At 40.8% G+C, this 25,513-nt stretch overlaps 1 protein-coding gene across 4 annotated transcripts in view; it reads right to left on the bottom strand.

Moving 5' to 3' along the window:
* SLC25A21 (solute carrier family 25 member 21) overlaps nucleotides 1-25,513 on the bottom strand; it is a 496,567-nt gene that overhangs the window by 137,054 nt on the left and 334,000 nt on the right. For 3 of the 4 annotated variants that reach the window (XM_037056431.1, XM_037056434.1, XM_037056433.1), the window contains exon 3: nucleotides 567-650. The exons of the other annotated variant lie outside the window; for it this stretch is intronic. In XM_037056431.1, the coding sequence (XP_036912326.1) occupies nucleotides 567-650 (84 nt within the window). The remainder of the gene's footprint in view (nucleotides 1-566; nucleotides 651-25,513) is intronic. 4 annotated transcript variants of the gene reach the window in all.

Genomic DNA, 25,513 nt, shown 5'->3' with positions numbered 1-25,513 from the left:
CCAATCCTCTTATGAAAACAACTTTAACCAAAAGGCAAATACCACATCCATTGGAAGATTATGCTGGATGAAGTCTTCAACTGAATCTATACATCAGAGATAAGTTTAGCTTATAAAATCAAAATATTCTACTTACTTGTTCATCAAATAGGATGAGGAATTTGGCACATCAATATCTGACATAGATCAGTTCATAAACCACAATGCAAACAGGAAATGCAAACAGGGAACACATTTGGGCAATAGCATTAAGAAGAAAAGTAAAGTACTGTCACATTTACTTAGTCCTAATTTTTGCACACTCTAAAAAGTCTTCATGGAACCAATTAGAAATTGTCCTCTAGTCGTCAAACTGATCGTTAATATATTTTTATGGTATATTCTATTGTATACATATTAATTTTTTATCATATTGTCAAGAACAACATAAAAAAGTAGGAAGGCACCCTCTTTTTTCCCAATAAGACTAGGAAAATATCTCATTCAAAATGAGAAAATGTGTCATATAGTAACATATTTAAATGCCTATATCAACATTGAATCTATATAGGAAGAACCATACATACCCTTCTCTTCGGAAAATTGTTCGAAAGCTGTCTCCTAAGTTTTTATAGCTGTTTGGATCAGTTGAACATCTCTGAATTTGGAGCCTAAAAACAAAATCAAACAAAAAAAAATCCAAGTTAAGGACTCTGTCAAGTGGTTTTCTCATTTTTCAAAGTCTGAGGAAACTCAGCTTTTATAGATTAATCCAAAATATTCTTTTTTGCTATAGATTTTATTGATTTATTTTTATATAGCCTTTCCCTTATTTTTGTAACCTTTAAAATTATATTTCTCTGAACTTTAATAGAAACTGTAGAGTTTTTTTGCCGTCTGTTTCTCAGCCAGACAGATGCACCCTGAGGCATTTATGCTTTTTGCTTTTGTGAAAAGCATATTCAGACGTCACAGATTGTGTTCATGTAGAATTCAGAAATCTGAAGATGCATATGAAACAAAGCCCTATTTTTATAGTAATTAGTGCTCCTTGATGGTAATTTAATGCAAAGGGTTAATTAAATACAGAGCAGCTGATATGGCCACTCCGATCCTGACTGTGAACGGGGCGTCTTTCTGGCGGACAGGAGCCTGTGCTCAGGGCAGGAGTTGGTGAGGTGCTGGGATACATCTCACTCCCACCACGTCAGGACGTGGACCTGGCCACCATGGGCAGTTCAGGCTCCCGGGGCCTTTACAGAAGTACAGTGCTCTACAGACAGCTGGTGGCCAATGCAAGTGTGTCCCATCCTAGAACGCTAAACTCTTTTCTGTTTGTGTATGGTCATGGGTCTTAGAACTCTAAACTTCAAAATATGGAAGTTTTCAGTATGAGGGTCTTAACTTCATTTTGTATTCTACCCTGGGGTTTGTTTCAAAAGAGATTTATGACAGGTGTTTTCATTTCCCGCCACCCCAGCTGTTCTCTGTTTTTGGGTTTCTTTAGTCTGCCTACTCCTTGTGCTTAACCTCCTCATTACAATTCTGAATAAAGGCCTGTACCCCTCTGTGCTTTCCTCCACAATTTTACCAAGCCCTTTTAAAGGAATTTTCAAAAGCATCTCTAATATTGTCCACTTTGAGATGTTTTTCTCCAACTGTTGGATTTATGATAGGAACACAGTCTCTAAGAGTGATTTATTTTGTAGTTCTAGACCTCAGGGAATTATGCTGAGAACTGACACATATATCACAGAAAAGAGTGAATAATTTACTCTGACTGAAGCTGTTGGGCATATGAATGAAGTAAGTACAAAATGAGAGTGGAAAGGGAGGCTGGCTAACATTTGGTTTTGTGAGGTGGAGAGTTGTTGCATGTGATTGTTTAGGAGCCTAGCCATCCTGAAATGAGGGCGGTAAGTCTTCCAGCAGAGTACGTGGCACACAGAGACCCCCTCAACTCTTTACTGCTGGTTGGATGGATTAAAATGAGAGTGTAGAGGGCAGAATGGGAAAGCAACCCAACAGTCTAGGTGAAGATAAAGATGTCGGAATATGAGTGCTGGCAACAAAAACGTAATGAGAGGGATGTGTTTGTTTGGTAATCCCTTTTTTAATAAATGGGTTTCAAAAAACTATTACACTCAATATGAGCTGCTCTCGATCCTCTTCAATCCAGCAAGTAATATCCCACAGCCCTAGATGGGCCACTATTGTCAACATCTCAATGGTCATAGACAGTCATCTTCATGATGGTTTTGCTTATCAAACTTGTAACTCTATTAGCCTGGTCAGTTTTAGAAGGTTAGTTTCTAGGCAAGAACGATACCTCTAAAATGTAAATTTCATGGAGCCTAGCCAAAGATACTGGACCAGATCAGCTAACTCATTCAAACTAGTCTCGATTCAGAGGTGCACTTGGTGTATCATCGCTGGCCCAGAAGACGCAGTAGGCAGTTCTTTCTAGATTCCAGAATGCGATCTGATGATAGTCAGGTAGATGGACCATGTTTCGTATTTCTGGATTACAGCATAGAGTTGAGATAACAGAATCGCCATTTCTGCATTTGCTATTTGTAATCCATATTCATTGCTGAGTTTGAAACATTTTCTTATGTCTAGCTGGGAAGTCCAAGATTCTTCTCTAACTGTTCCCTTTCAAGAAAATAACTTAAAATAGTTTTACATATTATAAAAGCACTATATGCTTATAGGTTTTTCTCATGATAGCTACAATAACTTTTATTAAGTTCATTTACCTCTGTTAAATTCCTTTCTAGATGCTTTTCATCCAAATTACCATGTATTTTTAAAATATTTGCCATTGGAAATAAGATGCCACAGGTTTTACAAAAACCTAGGACATTGGTTCTCAAGAAACTCAATAAACAAATAAATGATAAAAAGTAATAACTAAGGGAAAATAGCCAGAAATGTCACGGGGCATCAGAGCCACAGCGCCCAGGTGTTCACCAGAGGGGGCAATCACCACTTCCCACAGAGGATGGGGCAAGGTTGCAGGAAAAAGGGATTTGAGCTGGCTCTGTAGCATTCAGAGATGCAAAAGAGTGAGCCCGGAGGAGGCATTTCAGTGGGGAAATGAGAGAAACAAAGTCCAGTGAGGAAGACGTCCGTCCTTTCAGGAGAAGTGAAGGGAAAAATCCCCACCAGGGCAGCCACCTGAGCCTCCTTCAGGGTGGATGATACAGCCCTCCACTGGTGCCATCCAGTTGCTCAGGGTGGGTGCAGACCTGAGAGGGTCGGAGGAGGGTATTTGTGAGATAAAAGTCAAAGCCTGACATAGGTCATTTGACTTTTTCCTGTTCCCCAGTGGAGTACTTCAGTTAACTCCTCATAGCCATCTCTCAGTTACTCTCAGCATCTCTCAGTTACATGACTCTGGTCCCACCAGGGGCTGTGAAAGAGCCAGCAGAGGGTCCGAAGTAAGTGCTGTCCAATGCCTGGAAAGTTTCCTGCCAGGGCTAGACACATCAGCTTTGTCTATGATGTCCACACGCTCAGGTGAGGTGGGTCTGCTGTCAGCTTAAGCTTTATCTAACCTGGCCATTGGATGTCTAGGCACTCCACTCACTAGTCGCAATCTCTTTCTATTTTCAGAATTCGACTGATGGCATTTCTAACCCATTATTTATTATGTTTACAAGCATTCTTGAACATTTACTATGTATTAAGCACTCTATTATTTGAGGTATTACACAGAAGTGAGACATAATCCTCCCCTCTAGAAGCTTATAGTTAGGTGAAGGAGTTAGGTACAAATAGATGATCACTACATGCAAGGAATAAGGTTTAGGAATAGCATCTCAGAGCATTATGCTAGCCAATGAGTTTTACTGATACTGAATGAAGACTGGTATCATTCTTATTGGCAATGATCTCATATCTATGCGTGGACTGTGGCTGACAGAAAACGTAGGGACACTGGAGAGAAGAGGGATATCCCTGAGCTAAATATCTGTGATTAAACTTTACCCACCAAGTCAGAAGAGAACACAAAGACAGCCGGTGGAATCCTGGAGGAGCATTCCGTTCAGAAGCTGACTGCCCGGTGAGTGATGCTATGTTAATTACAAACAGGAGTGGCAACAGCAAAACAGCATTCCATGAGGAGAGTCGGCCACTGCTTTGTCAAGCAAGGCAAGCGGATGAGCCGGCATGGTAAATACTACTTCCTCAGTAAGGCCTCCCCACCGTCCTTTACTGCTGAAGCAGCTGGAGGTCCCATTAAACAGGCTAAGGCAAGAACAGCTGTCTCTTCTATTGCACATCACACATACTGCGTGTCTACACTTTGCAGACAGGGTGCATGCAGTATTTCGTTCCAGTTCACGTGACTTATTCTGATCACAGAGTTATCAGTTCTTCTAAAGAATCTGTTTTAAGTTGATGTAATTACAGTGCATTTTGGTCAATCATGGAAAACAGCAATTTCCTTCTTCCTCTCCACTACATTTTAGCAACTTAAAAGGTTTCTCTCTTGGATTGAAGTTTTACATCAGCATTTCCCAAGCTACATTCTCTGCTAACAAATTCTCTCTATGCTTGAGGAGACAATTTTCCACTTACGTAATTCAACTCTTTGTAAAATTATGGAAATACAAAGGCAAAGCCGTACGACTCTTGATTATACTTAGAAGAAAAGGTTGGACCTTCCCACTGTCCCAATAAAAGCAGCTTAGACAGAGATCTGGAATCTCTGTCTGAGTAACTTGTTTTATTAGAAGGAAAATTTCCTGCCAAACTGGAAAATTGGACAGTGAAATGTAACACTTGAGAAATATTCAGTGCCTAACATCCGGTCAAAACAAAACACACGGGAAAGGAGTGTGGCTCAAACCCTCACCCTGCTGCCCAGGAGCTGGCCATCCGGTCAGCCCTCCTGCCAGGGGACAGAGCCCTGTACACCTTCCAGATGGATGGGACTGCCCTTCTGGGGCAAGGAAGGACTGCTTGACAGTCACAAAAGCGTATTTTTAGAAGCCAAAGAATGATCTCACTCACGAAAATAATTTTCTCTACCCTGGTCAAGAACCACGACTGCAGCACTTCCCACTGACCTCACTTGGTCACCGATGCCCAAATTTAAACTGGTCTGCTGCTGACTCTCGGCACAGCCAGCAATGCCACTTTAAAGGTTCAGCTCATCAGAGCACTTCTTAAGAGATGGCCGTAAGGAAGACATGTCTGTAAGACCTAAGGTGGCATTGCTGCCTTCAAAGCCATAGGATGAGGTTGCTTGAAAATTCCAAAATTACGGAGTAATTGTGTAATCTGTCATCTTCTTTAAAAATACTTATATCTAATGGAGTCTGTTCTTGGGAGGAACGGCTTTAGGACCTACGCGTGCTCACACACACACACACAATTTATATATTTGTAGGAAGGGCAGCAATTGCATTGCAAAACTCAGATTAGGGTAGGTGATGAGATTTGTCCTGAAGCTACATTTGCATAGTGTGCAGTCTGCTTTCTACTTAGATCATATCACTTTTTTGTGGTGCTTTAGGGTAGGGAACTGATGGATATTTGGGGGGTGGGAATGGGGGGCAGAAGCCAGTCCAAGCCATCCCTTCCACACTGTCACTAATCTCAAGCAAAGCAGTAAGAGAGGTGAAATTTATTTGCAGCATCATTTCTGGATCATTTTCCAGTTCAATAGTATTTTTGTAGCCTGTCCTACCTTCCTCAGTTCACCCTTGTACTCAGAAAAGCACTCGCCTCAATCATTTATCCTCCTTGTGTTTTTTTTTAAAGACTTTATTTATTTATTTATCTTTAGAGGGGAAGGAGAGTGGGAGAGAAACATCAATGTATGGTTGCCTTTCGTGCGTCCCCTGCTGGGAGTTGGCCTGCAGGGAACTGGCCTGCAACCCAGGCATGTGCCCTGACTGGGAATCGAACCGAGATCCTCTGGTTCACAGGCCCGCGCTCAATCCACTGAGCTACACGAGCCAGGGTCCTCCTTGTGGTTTTTAATTTGATATACTGTTTCTCAGGACTTGTCCCTGTTAAAGGGGTTTTGGCTATCAAAGACAAGGTAGGGAGATTTGGTTTTGTTTAGGGTGGGGGTGCAGGGAACCTTTACTACCAAGACAGTCCTAAATGGCACTGTTTTTTGTGGGGGTTTTTTAGTGGATTTTATGTTACCATAATGCACTGGGATTCCTAAAAATAACACCTTGGTGTCAATGGAGGTGAGGAGGCACTGTGGGGAAGGACACCACCAATTAGGAGCCACCAGCTCCAACTCCAATGTGGCCACCAACAGACAGTAAACACTGGTGAGATTTGTCATGTAATCTTGACCCTTGCCTTTTTAGAAAGGGGAGAGCAGATATTAGAGGACACTGTGATTTTGAAAGGACAGTGACATGCAGACTTAATATTTGAGTTTGTTAGCCAAAAGAGAGAAGAGATTTCATTTTTGTTTTGTAAAGCCCCAAATTCCACATTTTATGGGGGAGGAGGCTGCTAATAAAAGTTGTACACTGATAATAAGTGGCGATGAGCCTAATGAAACTCCCTGCAGAGATCACTGTAAATGCGATATGAACAAAGATTATTAGTAATTACCGGAATGTTACATGGGCTCCTTAATAAACACTTAAGAAACCCACTAATGAATCAGAGATTAGCAGACTAAAGGTTTGCAATTACAGAATGCATTAAAAGTATAACTGTAGCAAGATTAAATAAAGATTTTAATTCACCGTAATTATCCTATCTTACCAAATAAGACGCTACTCCTAAGAAATGTGTTTGTTTTCTTACTGGTTGATTGAGCATGGCCAAAGTCAGACCAAACATGCAAAGACACGTCTAAGGGTTTGAAATTTAGGTGTATACACCTACCCTACACACTTTGGGAAAAGGTTTCAGAAAGCTCATCTTTAGAAAAATTCCCACCATGATGATTTGTTTCCTGAACTCTGAAAAGCCACCAGGAAGGCTTCCCCCCAAAGAAGAAGCCCCTGTTCCCACAAAAGGCTGACAACTGGACTGAAGGGGAGCAGGGCCGCCACCCTGCTGTCCCTGCAAACAACCCATGTCAGATGGTGCAGAGACCAGGCCGCTGGCTTTGGAGATGATTTTGCCAGGTTTTTTTTAAAGCAAGTGCTGAAAGGAAAGATTTCCTTTTAACATTAGCCTATGTCTGTAGTTTTATTATTCCAATTTTAAATGCCTGGTGAATGTGAATGGTAATTAGGAAAAAGTTAGCTATGGGTTTTTGTTTTACTTCAGATTATAATGCTAATCCACAAAACACTGCCTTAGCAACAGGGAGCACGAGAGTCCCCATCACACTTGAGAGGAGAAGTCCGCAGTTCCAGACACAGACGTCTGTCCCAAACTCCCCGAGGTCCCCATCTGCAGACGTGGCAAGGAGAAGAGTTTGGGGAACCCAAATGTGAATAAACCACAGACCTTATTACTTTGTAGAAGGGAACAAACAGGTGGGTGGGAGGGACATGTTTGTAAATAATTATAAACTAAGGCAGAATCCAAATATTAAATAGAGATTCTAGGACTTGGTTCACCTGCGCTTTAAGCATTGCCTTTGCCGGCTGGGTTCACAGTCTGGGCCTGGCATCAATTAACACCATAAAACAATGCTAACAGATCCACCACGTCTCGGGTTTGGCTCTGCCCCAGCAGCAACTGAACCGACTTCAGAACCGGCTGAAGTTGAAAAGCTGTACTTATACATATTTGTCTGTTTATCAAGTTATTCTAAAAATTCAGGGAAAAGAAATATACTTTCCCTGATTGTTGCTTAGTCATCTACTATGAGCGTCTCTTTATAAAAGAAGTAGAAACCTGTACCTGGTTAAAAAAAGAGAGAGGTGTCGTTCTCCTGTTTAAAGTGTGAAGGTCTTCACTAGGGGCAGGTAGGGCTGGGTGGGCTGGGCATGCGTTGGCTGAGGGTTTATGATACTGTAAAGAAGACCAATAAATTGCTCTATGTGAGTATAAAACAGTTTATAATTTGAAGAAATGTGTAACCTGGAGTGCTCAGTCAGCCTAGATAATTACTACAGATACAGCAACAACATCTTGGCAAGGGCACAAAAGCGAGGGAAATCCGTGCCGTGTAATTGTGAACACGTTTTTGAACAAAGCCTCAAACATATTATCTCTCTGAAATATCAGATCAACTCAGATAGTCTGATTATAATGTAAGTAATTTCCTGTGATCCTAGACACAACTAATTACAGTCTCATTTCACAAGTCAAGGAGATTTAAAGTCTGATATTCTGTGACTGTACAGGTTACAATTTATACTTTAACAGGACACTTAAATATCCCATAAATGGTTCATCATTTTGCCAACCACAAATTTTGTTACAAGAAATAATTACCCAATGATTGTGATGAAATACAGCTAGCTTTATGCAGTTTCCACAATTATAAGACATGTGGTATTTTTAGTATTTAGAATCTGCATGAGATTGGAAAAAGAACCATGACAAGAGAGTTTATTCTACCATCTAGCTGTCTATAGTCCTATGGGATAATAACCGAGTGTACTAACAATAAAATTCTAAAATTTATTTTAATGACAATACACTAGATAAGAAGTCAGAGGCAAATGATCATCAGAGATTACAACCTAAATCTAATAATGATAAGTCACAAGTAATAACATGGGCTAATTGACATAGCTGCATAATTAATATACTCTGAGTATAAACTGGTCTCAATTAAACAAAAGCTTCACTAGTGTGACTTTCAGACATTTTCCTTTGTAAAATTCATGTCACATTATAAAACTATGCTTAGTATTAGATGACAGTGCTGCCGCTCTTTGAATATACGTGTACAAATTATATATATATATATTTAAGTTTATATTTAATGTCAACAAATGACCTCACACCCAGGTGTACCCATCTATATTTTCCCAAGTGCGCTGAGAAATAAACTGGCTGTTACACGGTTAGTTAGCATGACACCAACTTGTATGTGGGAATGAGGGAAAGGTAGCTCGAAGACTGGAAATGACACCCACCATCATTCTCCACAGTGAGTATGGAGAGAGCTACATCAACTTCGTCATGACCAGTGTCAAAGTTCTCTCCCATTCCCCAAATAATTATGGTTTTAAAAAACTTTACAAAAGAAAGGGAAAAATTAGTGCTATCCTTTCCCTCTCCAACCCTCCCCACCCAGGTCCTTGGCTACCAGCACTCACGGCCAGCACCCGCCATCCGGCAGCAGAGAACGTGATGCCACTCTCGGCTGCGCCACATCAGCTCATTGCTCGGGAGGAGACTGCAGTTTCTCGCCTCCAGAAAAGATTTTCAGAACAGGGAATTAGAAAGCAGTCAGATGTAGCAGAACCCTCTCACTGGCCCTGGGAGCGGAGCCACTTCATAGAAGGCAATTACGCACTAGCGACCGTAATCCAGGGTCCCAGTGAGGGGGCTGCCGGAGAACATGGAGTCTCTGGAGACCTAACGTACAGGCCCGTTTTATTTTAATTAATCAAATGGGCCTATATTATGGTTTAGTTAGCACTGATAAGGAAGGATACTCATTAACATCAAAGAGAGAAAGATTAAAAGGGCGAGTTGTTTCTTTGCATTTGTAAGCATAAACACTTATGCTAGAAAGAAACTGGGGGAACGGAGATAAATAAACTTGGCTGGTAAGGAGGCAAACATGCTGTTTATCACAGTGGAGGAAAATTTCAAGGAATGTATTTGTCTTTATTCCAAGATTGACCTCATATGTTACCAAGATTTGGACGAACTGTTATCAGTTTCAAATGTGGACACAGTTTTCAAAAGCCTTTCAATAGGTGGGCAGAACCCCCAAATGACAAAGGAATAGTAATTATCCTGCTTAGCTGTACATCACCTTTAACTTTGAGAACATTTTTACACATATGATCTCACCTCTGCTTGCCCCTTAGTTTCACAATTCCTTATATTTGTGTGGTTAAAATCACTGGGAATAGAAAAACAGAAAGTATCAAATTGGAGCTAGAGAGGCATCAGAGGGAATAACAGGTTTACGGAAGTCTCTCAACTGTACTATAAATTTCTCTCTGGTTCAGTGAATGGCTGATAAAGTTGGTTCAATGAATGCAGGCTTTTTCACTTGTCAAAAAGGTAATCATGTTACTTGTGCATCAGACATGTACCTTCGAGGTTTATCTCTAGAACTCTAAAGAAAGGAGTCCTGAATTAACTGTGCTGGGGAGAGCCAGGCTCCTCACTGTCAGGGGCACAGACGGTGAAAAGAGAGAGATCTCTTCATGGGGAGGTGGGATGGGCAGCTTCACAAAAGAATTTCAATGGCATCTTATTTGAAGAGCAGAAGACATCATGTGATTCCTTTCAGCTCTCGCATTGTGGACAACTGGTTTGATATACTCTGGACCTCCAAAATGTCTTTTGATATTTATCTAGCTCCTGTTCTATGAGGTTTATTTATTTCCAAATGGTTAAACACCTACTGTGTGACTGGGAAACATCCTCAAGGCCAATATCAACTAATGAGCTTTAGAACTTTCTCTCCCTTTCTCCCCCTCTTTCCCACCCTCCCTCCTTTTTTCCCTCAACTAAATGTTTTGATAATGAATATTCCATTATGTCATGAACCCACAAGAGCCCCAGTGGAAGGGTGTGTTTTCCTTATTATAATCAAATAACATGCTAAAAATAATTAAAAATCACTCAGAACACAGGCAACCAAAGAGATACATGAATTATTCCCACCCAGGAGCAGGCTTAACTTGTCTACAGAACTTGTACAGAAAACTAGGCTTTCCCAATTAACCAACTGTTTAAATAAAAATAACAACTATTTTTGGCAGAATCACAGATGGGTATTTTGACGGACAGCAAAGCAACTACAAGACAGTTCAAGCCATTTAATTTTATAAAACACTGACCTTATTCCAACTAGCAGCTTTTACATAAATGTAACTTTGCGTTTTTAAACCTTAAAGCAATAATTAGCTTAAAAAGAACTCTGTTCTACGAATTAAGATGTAGACATTTGGATGTCTTGGTTAATCTAGGTTCCCTAAAATCTTAAAAACTGAAAACTAAGGCATTCACTTGAAACGAGACCCAAGTAAGTCACTGATAGTGAATACATGAGATTGAAGGCTCTCCCTTCAAACTTTTGCTGGGGCAAACCTGGGGGTGTCTATGAGACCCTGCACACTCTCACTCAGTTCATCATCAAGTGAGTGTGGAGGCTAAATTTCAATGTTTGGAGATGCAGCCCCTCCCTTCACAGGTAAAACTCTATCACTGAGTATAAGACAGCAAACAGTGTTCCGAAACTGTGAAATCCGCAGAGTTCCGGCGGGCTAACATTTGTTGCGTGCCTACTGTGCACGGGGCCCTTAGGCTTTACACTCTGCTTCTCTAAGACATCAACCATCTTCCTCAAGTTTGGGTTCTAACAGGGGTCAAAACAGGTAGCATCAAAGCATTAATACCAGGCAAGTCTTCCCAGATTTGTCATATCCTTGTTTGCCTCCTTAAATAGCACACAGGGGGCCCAGTATAACATCTGTGTAGTGCCCAAGGCTGGTGGGGACAGGCTGAAAGGGAGTTAGCCTTGCAGAGTGATCCCCTCAGGCCTCACAAGCCTTGGGCAGGCCAGTCCATACTTTAATGGCCACACAGTGCTTTGCTGGTGTTTTGTTTTCTCCCTAGAGATTTGTCCTAAATGTCCCAAGCCGTTCTCCCTGCTCTCCTCACTCCCTCCCACTCTTCCTCCCATTCCCCCTATGATTTGTTATTTGTTCTTAAAACCAGCAGTGAACTAAGAACCAAATAAGCCAGCTTGATCAAGGCTCTTAGTGAGGGCCTCAGGGCCCATACTATGAGTGTGAACACCAGTGCCTGGCCTTTGCAACATCTCTTCTGGCTGTTCAGAGACCATTTGTGTGTGTGTGTGTGTGTGTGTGTGTGTGTTTGGACCAGAGAGTTGAGGGTCTGACATAGCAGCCTCTGGCTGAGTTTGAGCCTTCCCTGAGAAAGAGCTGTTCTGACAGAAGGGAAGAGGCAGACAGCCTCCATTTTGCTCAGACCCCAGGCTCTGCGGTCAGGCTCAGGTAGAGCTGCCCAGGCAGGGCAGTTTCCCTTCCTGGTCTCACTTCCAGGGCCTCATAAAGAGTCTGGCTCCTCCTGGAGCCCCACTACAGCGAATTTATAATCTGAGAGTGAGGATGATGACACAAAGCACAGCTGACTCCCCCTTCCTCATTTTGTCCCATTTGTTTTGTGCATTCCATTTCTGTTTGTTCCCGTGTTTTTTGTGTGTGTGTGTTTGTTTTCCACTTCTTCCCTTTGGACTGTGTGGTATCTGTTATTTAGATTCTCATAGATGCATGTTTAGTTTGAAAATTTGAGAAAAATATGAAAATGACTTTTGAGAAACCTACATATTTTCAGAATTCTGACTAAATCACTGTGGTTTTTTTGTTGGTTCTGGTAGGACCGTACCATCCCTTTTGGGGAGAGGAGGAGAGAGAGAGAAACAGCACTGCAAAGGATCCCACTTCCCGGTAAGAGTACTTTCGGAACTGCTTAGCCCACTCCTCCTCATGTGTGTTAGGTCAAATTTTGGCAGAAATCAAGGAACAGCTGCAATTCCATACTTTGAATTGTCTCTTTTAAAAATCTTCATATAATTTATAGAATTGTTGGCACATATTTCCTAAATATTTGATTCACTCGAACGTAGACAACTTGGAAAAAAAGGGTTGGGTGAAATGAGTATTTCAACGGTTTAGTTATCATATTCAAGACTTGAAATATGCAATGCCAAGAGAACTTTCTGCAGTTAAGGTTGGTTCAAATAGACATTTAAAAAACAATATTACTTATGTCAGATTGAGTTTCAACTATCAAGATAATTAAAAAGCTATACCATTTCTGATTTTTTTATGGCTTAAGAAAAACAATTTACCATAGGTAAACAAGTATACAATTAAAGGTACCAGACTTTCAGATAAAATAAAATAAAGAAAATTTTCTTTCAAATCCCATGTATGAATATTCTAGAAACATGTTTTGTTTCGCAACATTGCACTACCTGTCCTAATGGAGCATGGCTTCACCAAGGGCTTTGGTTGCTAGAACTGATGTGGCTCAAGGTGACATACATTGGAGGGAGGGATGGGGCTATTAGAGAGATCATGTGTGACCAGGAGGTTAAATGAGGTCTCCTGGGACCTGGGACTGGGACAGGAAAAATCCATCAGGGGCTGTGGTAGAAGCTAAAAGCTGTCCATCTAAAGTCTCCTTTTCCATTGTTTCAAGGTGATGCTGGGAGGCACCTACACAGCCAGGTAATGAGTAGATCTCCAGCCCCCTGTACATACAGGTGTAGATAAAATTAGTTCTTTTTAATAGAATCTAAGTGAAGTGATATATGTCACTTCTAGACTGAGACTTTTAAGAACTGAGTGAGGATTCTTCATTCTCTCTCCTGTTCCACATGCAAGACGTAATTTGCAAGACGTAATTTGCAGGATGCATTTTATATCACAACTAGCTACAGCTTACATCAAGTCTGTATCACCTGCAAGAAGGAAGCTTTAGTCGGTGCAGAGCCACACTGAGGAAAACATTCTACAGCCTGGTAATACTCACATTGGACTGATACATAAGTATATTTTATTGGGGTAAACCACTGAAATTTAGGGGTTTCTTTGTTACTGCAGCTAGATTGGCCTTAACTGATCCAAGAATAAGCAATCTCCCCCTCCCTCTGCATTCTCTCGTGAGACCAGCTCCTTCTGTTCCTCACGCTTCCTGCTCCCCCACAGCACTGACTTTGATAGAACAACCCGGCCTTGGTGTAATATGACACAAACCCAGTATCCACCATTTACTCATTTCTGCCACCACAGGTGCCAAATATCTTTCATTTGCTCTCCTGGATTCACTCTCTACCCTTTTCTACCCTGTCCACTGCCCTGGGAAGTGATCTGAATGGATTACATCAAGAGACTCCTATGCTCTCTGCCTTCCAGTTAGATTTGGTCACGAAAAAGCCCTGGCAGGTGACAGGAGGAAGGGAGGAAAATGAGTTCGTGGTATTTATTTGTCTGGCTCCTTCCTGTGAGGCTTCCTCAAGCTTGTCTCTGTCAACAGACATCCACTCCTCCTCTTAAGGAGCCCTGTCTTCATGACCTTCAACTCTCAAGTTTTGGTAACCTTTCCCTTCACACATGCATTGAGCTTAGAGGTAGTGACAGCTTTGCCTCCTGCTTGGTAGTCCAGGATCCTGAGTTCTTCCTTCTGACTTCCTTACACCCCCTGCCCATACCTGCCTTTGTAATAAATTAGCCACTTATATACCCTCCTCAAATTATACTAATTTGAGAGGTCACCTGTTTTCTGTAGATTTTCTCACTACAAACCCTATCGCAGTTAAAGTTCTCTAGGGAGGCAGCTGTCTCCCCCTGGCTCCCTTGGCCTCGTCCAGGGGCTGGCATTACCACACCATGTGGCCGTCACGCCCTTCGCTCCAGCCCCGGCTGTGAGTGACGGCAATTTACACAGGAGGAGGAAGCTTGCAGCCACCTCAAACCAGGTCTACCAAAATGGACCCTTCATTTCTTCTGGGAAAGATTCCCTTCTTTTCACTCCTCCTCATCTATGTGGTTGCCACCATCCACTCTTGTGTTTTTACCCCTGGTGGTTTGCTTCACCACTGAGAGAGAATGTTATTGCTTGTACAGGACTGTGCCTTGTACCCAGCGCATAATTTTACTACACCATTTAGAACCCAAGTCTTCACATTTAGAAACAGAAATGTTTGTAAAAACAAGAGAGAGAAAAAGTATAAATAAACACAGAAGCATGTTTTTGCAATGTTATTTCTTGAGGGGGGGGTAAACACCTTTGTGCCAAGCTGGATATGCCAAGGTTATGTCATACAGCATTTGCATTCAAAAGGCTAATCGCAATGATGCTATCTAAGCATCCAAATGAATAAAAAATTATTGCTATACCAAACATCTCACCACTTCCACTCCGAGTGAGTAAAAAGTGCCCCATACCTGGAGGGCCAGGGAGTTTTGGTCAACTGTCTTCCTTAAGGCATTGTAAGATGGTCTGTGTGACCACCCAGGTACAGGATTTCAATATTTTATTTTTAAGCATATTGTTTTCTCTAAATATTTTACCCTGGTACACTAGTAAGTCTTTGGTGATAACAGTTGATCCTTTCTACTTATTTCAGAAAGAAGGGAACTAGAAAACACATTCCTCTGCTAGGAGAAGACAAAATCAGAGAAAAATATATTTTTACTCTATTTAGTTTTAAAGTTTCATGCTTTATACAAGTTGTAATGAGCTTAAGATTGAAAGAGTTATTTTTCCAAATCAACATACTCTTTTTTAACTTTAATATTAAACTATCACTTTATTTTTTATTACATTTATTGGGGTGACATTGTTTAATGGCATCATATAGATTTCAAGTGTACATTTCTATGATACATAGTCTGTATTTTACACATAATGCAACATACAAATTAACATATTCTGAGGGAATATCACCATTGCCCTTCACCATACATAGGAAACCCACGCCAACACCTCCTTAATATCCCTCATCACCAATTTCATGACTTGGAGCCCATGCAAAAGCTGAGATCAAACACCCTGACCCCCTACCCCACCACATTGTCTCTGCCAGGCCTCCCAGCCCACAGACATGTGCAGCCAAAGCCAGGGGAGTAAGTGCGCTTAGAAGTCAGTCCAGCACAAAAGTAATTTATTTACACTGATTTCTAGAGGGTCTGTAGAGAGTGATTTATCTTTAGTTCATCATATTTCTTCTAAATAATAACAACATACAAAAAGACTGTTAATATAGCACTAGAGCTTTGTGTAAATCTACAAAGGCTTAACACTGCAGGGTCCAATGTGGCAGTCACCAGTCACAGGTGGCTACTGAGCAGCAGAAGTGTGGCTACAGCAACTGAGGAAATCAATTTCTCTAAATCAATTTAGATTTAATTTAAAAGCTAAACAAGTGTAAAATCTTTTCCATTAAACCTAACTTCATCATTTTGCTAGGACCAAAAATCACTTTAACCATTGCTTTCCATAAGAAGTATTTTTTAAAGATTTTTTAAATTTATTGATCTTTGGAGGGGAAGGGAAGGGAAGGAGAGAGGGAGAGAAATATCAATGCATGGTTGCCTCTCGTGTGTCCCCTGCTGAGAACTGGCCTGCAACCCAGGCATGTGCCCTGACTGGGAATTGAACCACTATTCTTTGGTTTGTGAGCCAATGCTCAATTCACTGAGCTACACCAGCCAGGGCTTTTTTTTACAATAGAAAATATATACAATTTTTAATTTATTTACTTAATTGTTGTTTGAGTACAGTTTTCTGTCTTTCACTCCTATCCCAGCCCACTCCCCCAGTGCTCCCGACCTCCCTCCCATTTCCATTCCCCTTAGTTTTTGTCCATGTATCCTTTATACTAGTTCCTGTAAACCCTTCCCCTTTTCCCCTGAAATTCCCTCCCCTCTCTCCTCTGGTCACTGTCAGCCTGTTTTCTATTTCAGTATCTTTGGTTATACTTTGCTTGCTTGTTTTGTTGTTTAGCTTCCTGTTAAAGGTGAGATCATATGGTATTTGTCCTTCAACACCTGGCTTATTTCACTCAGCATAATGCTTTCCAGTTCCATCCATGATGTTGCAAAGGGTAGGAGCTCCTTCTTTCTTTCTGCTGCATAGAATTCCATTGTATAAATGTACCATAGTTTTTTGATTCATTCATTTATTGATGGGCACGTAGGTTGCTTCCAACTCTTGGTTATTGTAAATTGTGCTGCTATGAACATTGGGGTGCATAGGTTCTCTTGCACTGGTGTTTCAGGGTTCTTAGGATATACTCCTAACAGTGGAATTGCCGGATCAAAAGGCACGTTCATTTTTAGTTTTCTTAGAAAATTCCCTATTGTTTTCCACAGTGGTTGTACTAGTCTGCAATCTCACCAACAGTGAACTAGAGTCCCCTTTTCCCCACAACCTCTCCAACACTTGTTGTTTGTTGCTTTGTTTATGATAGCCATTCTGACTGGTGTAAAGTGGTATCTCATTGTGGTTTTAATTTGCATCTCTCTCTGATAGCTAGTGATATTGAGCATCTTTTCATGTGTCTCTGGATCCTCTGTATGTCCTCCTTGGACAAATGTCTAGTCAAATACTTCACCCACTTTTTAATTGGGTTGCTTGTTTTCTTAGAGAGGAGTCATGTAAGTCCTTTGTATGTTTTAGAGATTAAACCTTTGTCTGAAGTATCATTGGCAAATACATTTTCCCAGTTTGTTCTCTTTTTATTTTAATACTGCTTTCTTTAGCCCTGCAGAAGCTTTTTATTTTGATGAGATCCCATTTGTTTATTCTTTCCTTTATGTCCCTTGTTCTAGGCGACATATCAGTAAAAATGTTGCTGCGTGAAATATCTGAGATTTTTCTGCCAATGTTCTCCTCTAGGACTTTAATGATGTCACAGCTTATATTTAAGTCTTTTATCCACCTTGAATTAATTTTGGTGTATGGTGTAAATTGGTGCTCGAGTTTCATTTTTTTGCATGTAGCTGTCCAGTTCTCCCAACACCATTTATTGAAAAGGCTACTTTATTCCACTTTATGTTATTGCCCCCTTTGTCGAATATTAATTGACTGTAGAGAGTTGGGTTTATTTCTGGGCTCTCTGTTCTGTTCCATTGGTCTATGTGCCTGTTTTTATGCCAGTACCAGGCTGTTTTGATTACAGTGGCCTTGTAATACAGTTTGGTATCAGGTATTGTGATCCCTCCTGCTTTGTTCTTCTTTCTCAAAATTGAAGCTGCTATTTGGGGTTGTTTATGGTTCCATATAAATTTTTGAAGTGTTCTATGTCTGTGAAATATGCCATTGGTACTTTAATAGGTATTGCATTAAATCTGTAAATTGCTTTGGGTAGTATGGACATTTTGATAATGTTAATTCTTCCAATCCATGAACATGGTATGTGTTTCTATTTGTTTGTGTCTTCCTTGATTTCTTTGTTCATTGTTGTGTAGTTTTCTGCATACAGGTCTTTTACCTCCTTGGTTAGGTTTATTTCTAGGTATTTTATTTTTCTTTTTGGTATATCGAATGGGGTTGTTTTCTTGATTTCTGCTCCTGCTGTTTCATTGTTGGTATACAAAAATGCCTTTGATTTCTGGATATTGACTTTGTATCCTGCTGTTTTGCCAAATTCATTTATTAGGTTGAACAGTTTTGGGGTGGAGTCTATAGGATTGTCTATGTATACTATCATGTCATCTGCAAACAGTGACAGTTTTGTTTCCTCCTTCCCATCTCTCTTAATCCCTCTTCATTCTTTCTGAGCCTCTTCCTTTTCTCTCTCTTTCTGGGTGTTTTTTCGTACTTTGTCCTCCAGTTCGCTGATCCAATCTTCTGCTTTATTGATCCTGCTTTTGATTCCTTCCACTGTGTTCTTTAGTTCAGAAATTGTATTCTTCATTTCCTCTTGGCCCTTGCTGATAGTTTCTATTTCCTTTTTCATGTTGATATAGTTTGCAGTGAGTTCATTGTAGTTCCCCTGTAGTTTCTGGTAGCTCATCGTGAGCTCTTTGAACTCCCTGATAACCAGTGCTTTTATTTATATGATAGTTGACTTGCCTCTATTTCATCTAGCATTCTTTCTGAGGCTTCCTCCTTTCATTTCATTTGGCGATTGTTTCTTTGTCTTCTCATTGTTTGCGAGACTCTTCTTGTTAGCTTTAGCTTCTTAAATTGATCTGTTCTGGCTCCCTGGGTTTATGGTGTGAACTTCTGTGGTAGACGACCTGTGAGATTCAGTGGTGTAGTCTCCTTGATCTCCTGAGCTCACTGGTCTTGGGCTGTCCTTTAAATTGGCTCTGTGTTTGTCTTTGGGTTTTGATTGTTTTGGGGTTTTTCTTTTGTAGGTCCTTTCCATCAGCTGGTTAACTGATGGCCCTCTGTTCACCACCTGTTGTAATTTATTGTGCTAGTGAGGGCAGGTTGTGTTGAAGCTAGTTTTACACGTGTACAAAGTTTTAAGGGTTCTCTTTTGCTCTTGTTCAGTTGTTTATACCGGGTAGTTTCTCCACTATTTAGTAGTAGTTCCAGAGAGGTATTGGATTGAGGTGTGTGTGGTTTCCACTCTCTCCTTCACCTCCTTCTGCTGTTATCTGTTGGTGGTTCCTTTGTTGTTGGATTTCCTCTTCCAGTGGGTATCCTGGTGTTCACTGCTTCTACCTACTCTTTTTTGTGTGTGATCAGTTGTAGGGGAAGGCAAAATGGTTTATGACGGCAGGAGAGTGTACTATGATATTTACCATAGCAGCCGGTAGAGAAGAGATAGGAGATCCTTTGGCTATGTATAGTGTTAACCGTAATCTTCAACCCAACTAGCCACTTTTAAGAAAGGATGGAAAGAGGATAAGACTCTTGTTGGGGAGAGAAGGCTTGTGAGTTGGATCTAGAAAGGAGTGAGGTTGTGGGAGGTCAGGTTCTGAGCTAAGGTGAGAGTAAAGGATAGTAAATAGCAGTAGTGTGTGAGAGAATAGAGTTAACCACTATAGTAACACAGTTTAAGAAGCTGTAAAGTGGGCTAAGATTTAGGAGGGGTATTGTGAATTATTTACAATTGTACAGAACAGCTATTATTTACAATAATATTAGAGCAACAATCATATGACAGAATCCGTGTGATCTGGGTAACATGAATACAGGGTATAGAACTTTCAGTAGTGTGCTAAAGGAACACAGTGATGTGAAGGATAGTAAATTAGCAATACACTGTGGAAGAGAGAACAGGAGAAACCTGTGAAACGATACAATATAACCAGCCAAGGCAAAGCAGACTATACAGAAAGAGGAGGAATACAAAGATACTATTAAAACAAAAGATGTAAGAATAATGAAAAATAATAATAATATAAACATGCAGTAACTTGTAGTTTCTCTGCTATAGCAAAGTAAAATCTGGCTCTCTGTCTCTACTGCTGGGATGCCTCCTCTTTGGGTCCAACTCTGGTCTTTTCCCAGTTCCAAGTTTTTTGTCTCACTTGTGGGTTAAAAAAAAAAGGCAGGAGAAGGGAGGAAGAAGAGATAAGTTTGGAAAGAAAGGAAGAAGGAATAAAACAAAAGAGAAGAAAAGAGAGGAAAAATGTATTGAAAGATAAAACAATAATAAAATTAAAAAAATAAAAGATTGCTTAAAAAACAAAACAAAGCACCTCTTGGTTTCAGACTGGCCAAACCGGGTTTTCTGGTCTCGCTGTCTACAGCAGGCTGAGGGGCGATTGGTGTGGCCTTTCTCCCTTCCCGATGTGTACTCAGCCAACCTTGTGAGCACTCTCCCAAGAGCTAGTCTGGCGCCCCTCCCCAGCATCCCACACAGGGAATCCAGGTCCTTTTTGGCGCACTCTTTCCCCGGGGGTCATCGCCATGGGCTGGGGCGTGGGCACCTGTGCCCAGCCAGGCTGCCTGGGTCCCCTAGGCTTGGGCGGGAACCCTTCCCAGTGCTATGGGGGAATGCGGGGCCTTTCACCTGGCTGGGTGCGGAGTAGGCCGAGTGGCTGTCACAGGAGAATCCCCCAAACAGTTTTACTTTTTGAGAAATTCCTCCTACTCAAGACTGTGGCTCAGTACAGCCCAATTCTCCAGCCAGACTAGTGACTATCGGGGTCAGAGCCTGACACTGCGACTCTCAACTCTCCCAAACCCGTGACCACAGACTCCGCGGGTGATCACGGGCCCGTGTGTGTTTGCCTCTTTGTCCTCATTCCCCTCTTTGCAACTTCAAGCAACCGGGTCTCTCCCGGTGCTGCTCAGACCCTGCTTGGCTGGGGAGGGAGGGAGCAGATGACCCGGTTCTCTCCCAAGGACACTGCGGCAGGTCCATGGCTCCCAAAGAGTCCATGGTAGCCCGGACACTGGCACAGGCTGATGCTGCTACCGCCCCTGCCTCCGTGCTGGTCCCTGGGACCTTATTGTCCTGCAGCCGTCTCCTTACCGTCTGGTGGTTCAATGTCCGCTGTAATTTCTGGTCTCTTATTTTCATATATGCTGGGGTTCTGCTGGCTGTTTGCTCTGTTCCTCCGCACATCTGCCAGGTTTTTCTCCCATGTGTACGGGGACGTGGGATCTGCTCCCTCCTACTCTGTCGCCATCCCACCCTCCCACCCCATCCCCATAAGTATTATAGTAAGCATGGATTTTTTACTTTTTACAATGTGGCTAATATCATATTTAAAATTACATGTATAGCTCACTTTATATTTCTATTGGAAAACTCTAGCTCAAAAAGCTGATTTAAGGCGAATAGGCTAGGTTTCCTCCTGTTTGATGTTTTTGCACACAGCTGCACCTTGATGTATGAGGCATGACCAGAATTCATGAGGAAACATCTTCTGTACAGAGTAGGGACAGGAGTTAGAAAAACATTCTGAATTTCAAATTCAGTTCTCCTCTTATAAGCATAATTTTACTTATTGTATTGTTTGCACGACTTGAATTTTTAATATGTTTTTAAAAAGTTCCTACCACCAGGTCATTTTATTATGCCAGTTTTCAACTGATTAAAGATGAAAATGCATCCGTGGTGTCTCTTAAACAATATTTTATGAGATATACCTACCCTTACAATGAAGCTATAGTGCCCATAAGGCTGGCAAAATGTTTTCTGAGAAATTCGTAATGGAGTCCACCAAATCAAATTCCAGACCAAATTAGGAACATTGAAAAGACACTTAAAAGACACAGTGTTCTTTTCCTTTTAGCTACTTGAGTTGCAGCTAAAGAAACCAGTGTAGTCTTTCCAAGCATAAAATCTGAGAAAGATTATGCCCCAGGCATTAGTAAACCTGTGTCTTTGCGAGTTTGATAAGGATTAAATAAAATCTTCCACGCCTAAGGGATTGTCAGTGTAGTCGTAAGAAGACCAAATCCCTCCCCAGAAAACAGAAACAGCCAGTTTCTCAGGACGAGACTGAAGAGAAGTTGGAGCTGTTTATGTAGAGACACTTACTTGAACATCACCAGAATGTGATAAAAATGAAACAGTACTTTTCCTTCCAAATCAGCCTAATACCTTTCACAAAATAACATGCATCTCTTCACGATAATAAGTCATAACACTGCTGTGAGAGCTTCCCGTTTACCTGTGTGCCTCTTTGCGTTCCTTAGAGAGGACAAGAGACAGACACGGGAAAGTTTGGGTCCTATGGGCCCTGGCAGCACTGCTATGTCTGGAATTTTTTTATAAATATCCTATTGCTTTGAGGTTCACGGGCCGGCTGGAACAGCAGGGACAGTCTCATTTGCACTTTTATAGTTGTAGGGGGATTTTCAAGAGTTAAAACAATTTTCCATAATATTCTACATTAACTTAATGGATCTGAAGTGGGATTATTACACCTTTTCATGCTTTTCTGCAACCTGACAATTTGGAAGTAATTTTAGAAAAACAAACAAAATTATAAACAAATGCCAACGGGAAGGCATTCTTGGGTGCTCAAAAGAATTTACATCGCAACAAATTTTTACTGCCTGTTTGCAGCTTTATGCCTTTTTAAGATTATTTTTTAAAACACTATAAATGACTGTTTCTACCCTCGTGAAAATCATCACTTCAAAGGAGCGTTCTGCGGTGCTCTGCATTGACTAAACGAGTGTCAGCGAACAAAGTGGATGCCATCCTTTCCTGTGTGATTAAACAACAAACCACCTTTTCTCAGAATCTATTTTTACTTTACTAAAATAAAAGCTCATGTTTGCTAGTTTGAATAATTTACTTTGCTTAAAATTAGAAGAAATAGTAGTTTCCCTGAAAAAACTTCCACATGTCTACTAAAGATAATTTTTCAATCCCTCTGTAAAGTACACAGTAAACTCTATCAGGCATAAGGATCCTGAAAAAGACGAGATACGAGGCAGTTTAAAAATCACAGTCAATGAGAAGGGAATTCAAAGTAAATACAGAGTACTATTAAAATAAATTTTATATACACACACGGAAAATAAATAAATGCTTAAAGGAGATAGGATATACAAATCAGTTTGATGGATTGGAGAACAGACGGGGTGACATAGAGAAAACTCATTTGAAGCAGTTAACTTGCGATGCCAAGTAGGAGGGTTCTGGTGCAGTGAGCAGAATGCTTTCGTGGGTGCATGGGATGTTAAACCAGCACAGAAAAGAGCCTTGTTAGAATTTTAAAAGAAGTTATGTGTAACATCAGTAAGGGCTAATAACCTCTTCCTAAGAACTAAACGTAACGATTTTTTTAAAGTTTAGGAGGAATGTTCCAGGAGTTTAGAAGAAAAGATACATGTAGAGTGAAAAAGAAGTAGGTACCTAAACAACAGGCAGAAGGAGAGTAAATGATCAAATAGCTGATTTGTATCTACTTAGGAAAGGGCATTCATTAGCTGCCACTGAACTTGGCTCTGTGAAGGGAAACTGTGCCAGACCAATGTAATTTCCTCCCATAGAAGAGTGACAGGCCATACCAACCAACAGGAAGCAATAAGTACCTAAGAATGTTAAAAGAGCCCAACACAAGAGAACCAAAATCTGTAACACAAATTTAATAAGGGGTTGGCAAAGTAAGGATTTACTCATGTTCAGTTGTAATTCTTGTCAAAGTCTGCCTTCTCTATGCAAACATCATTTAAAATTATGTAAGGTAGATAACCAAGTTGCAGGAGACTTCTAATAAATGTGCATTTGCTGAATTAAATTAGCAAATCAGATATCTTTTCTAAATTCAGAAAATCTTCAAATTTTAAAAAACATCTAGGAATAAAGAATAGTCTAAATTCTAGGGTACACTTATCCCCGACCCTTGGGACTTTCACGTATTTATCTCCCAACTACCTTTTAAAGTGCTGGGAGTGCGGGAGTGGGTTAATTCTGTAATAACGCAGTATGTCGAACTGCAAGCAACCTAAGAATATGGTAAAAATAGTCATCATGTTGCATAAAAAGAAAATACAAATTAGCACAAAGGAAGGCTAATATTCTAAACTGCAATTAGGTAAACTGCAAGGATCTCTTGCATTTGGGGGAAAACAAGTGAATTTCAATCAGGCAAGACCTCATTGATTTTTCAAATCTTTTACCTTTTCTTAGGACCAGGTTCTGTGATACAGTGGAAATAGAAAAGGCTCTGGAATTAGGCAGTCCTGGGTTCAGATCCTGAATGTGCCACTTACCCAACACACAAACTCGGACAGGAAACTGAAATCTTTTTGTTTCTTTATCCGAAAAAGTGGTATCTACTTCGCCGCTTGCAGTGAGGATTAAATAAGACAATTTGTGTAAAATGATTGGTATGCACATTTCTTGGTAAATATTGGCTCTCTTCCAGCCCTTCTCAAACCTCGGCTGTCCTCCCTTCTCTCTCCTTTACTGCCCCGGCACCTTGGAAAGGAGGAGACATAAAAAGGCTAAGAATAAAGCCCTGTCTTGTGAAACAGGAAAAGGCACACAGCCTCAACTTCCTTTTACTCTTAAACCCTTGTTAAAGGTTTCCTGACTCTACAAGGACCCATTCACACTCATTTGGCATTCTCAAGGTGTGTCCCAGTTTCTCTGTGTCAGATGTCCAATAAGCTGAGCAAAAGAGCCTCCTTGTCCCGTAATGTTCTTTATAAAACTCCTTCATTATCTTATCTATTGGGTAAATTGCAATGCAAGCATGAATATGATCACCAACAAATGGTTACCCTATTAGTGCTTAAAAAACAGCCATCTCACCATGTCGAGTTTTCAGCTGCAAACTTGAAATACAAAGTCAGTCTCTTCATTTTTATAGTTTGGTCCAGTTTTCCCACATAAACAAAAATCCAATTCTTAGCATGCACTATAACATCTTGATAATAATTTAGCTCCTATGCAAAAAGAGCTAGAGATTACAAAATCACCTAAAATATATTATTTCTAGACAGAGCAGACATAAGTCTTTGAGGATTAATTTCATGCTGAGGGTTAAATTTCACTTTCACGATAGGCTAACCATGGAGGCTAACCATTGCCCGGGGCTGCACAGATAATGAACCTGCCAAGGGATTAGCAAGGAAACACTTGTGTTATTATAAAGCGGGTGCACTTCCCTTTCTAACCAAGTTCATCCTACATGACATTAACAAATTACTCCCTCTTTCTGCCCACATTTCAATATAACGTGAGCTAGTAAGTGACCCTGAACCAATAGGGACTCGAGATAAGATCTTCTCAGTGCCTGAATGGCTATTAAACTCGACGGAGAGAGCTAGACCTCCTGTAGGGAAACACAAGGCATTTTATCTCCAGAGGGAGAGGCCCCTGCCTTCATTGCTTCGACCTTTCTTTGGTCATAAAGCCTCTAAATGGACATGATGCCAAGAGGTGGAAATGTCTCAATACAAACATTTAGCCCACTAAAAGGCACCTTCCAGAAAACACAAATGATACAATTCCTTTTTGTCAAACTTACAAAGACCTAATATT

Source organism: Sturnira hondurensis, unplaced genomic scaffold (assembly GCF_014824575.4).
Source record: "Sturnira hondurensis isolate 20B ecotype Veracruz unplaced genomic scaffold, ASM1482457v3 Scaffold0008948, whole genome shotgun sequence".
NCBI lineage: Eukaryota > Metazoa > Chordata > Mammalia > Chiroptera > Phyllostomidae > Sturnira > Sturnira hondurensis.
This window is presented reverse-complemented; position numbering and strand designations above follow the sequence as displayed.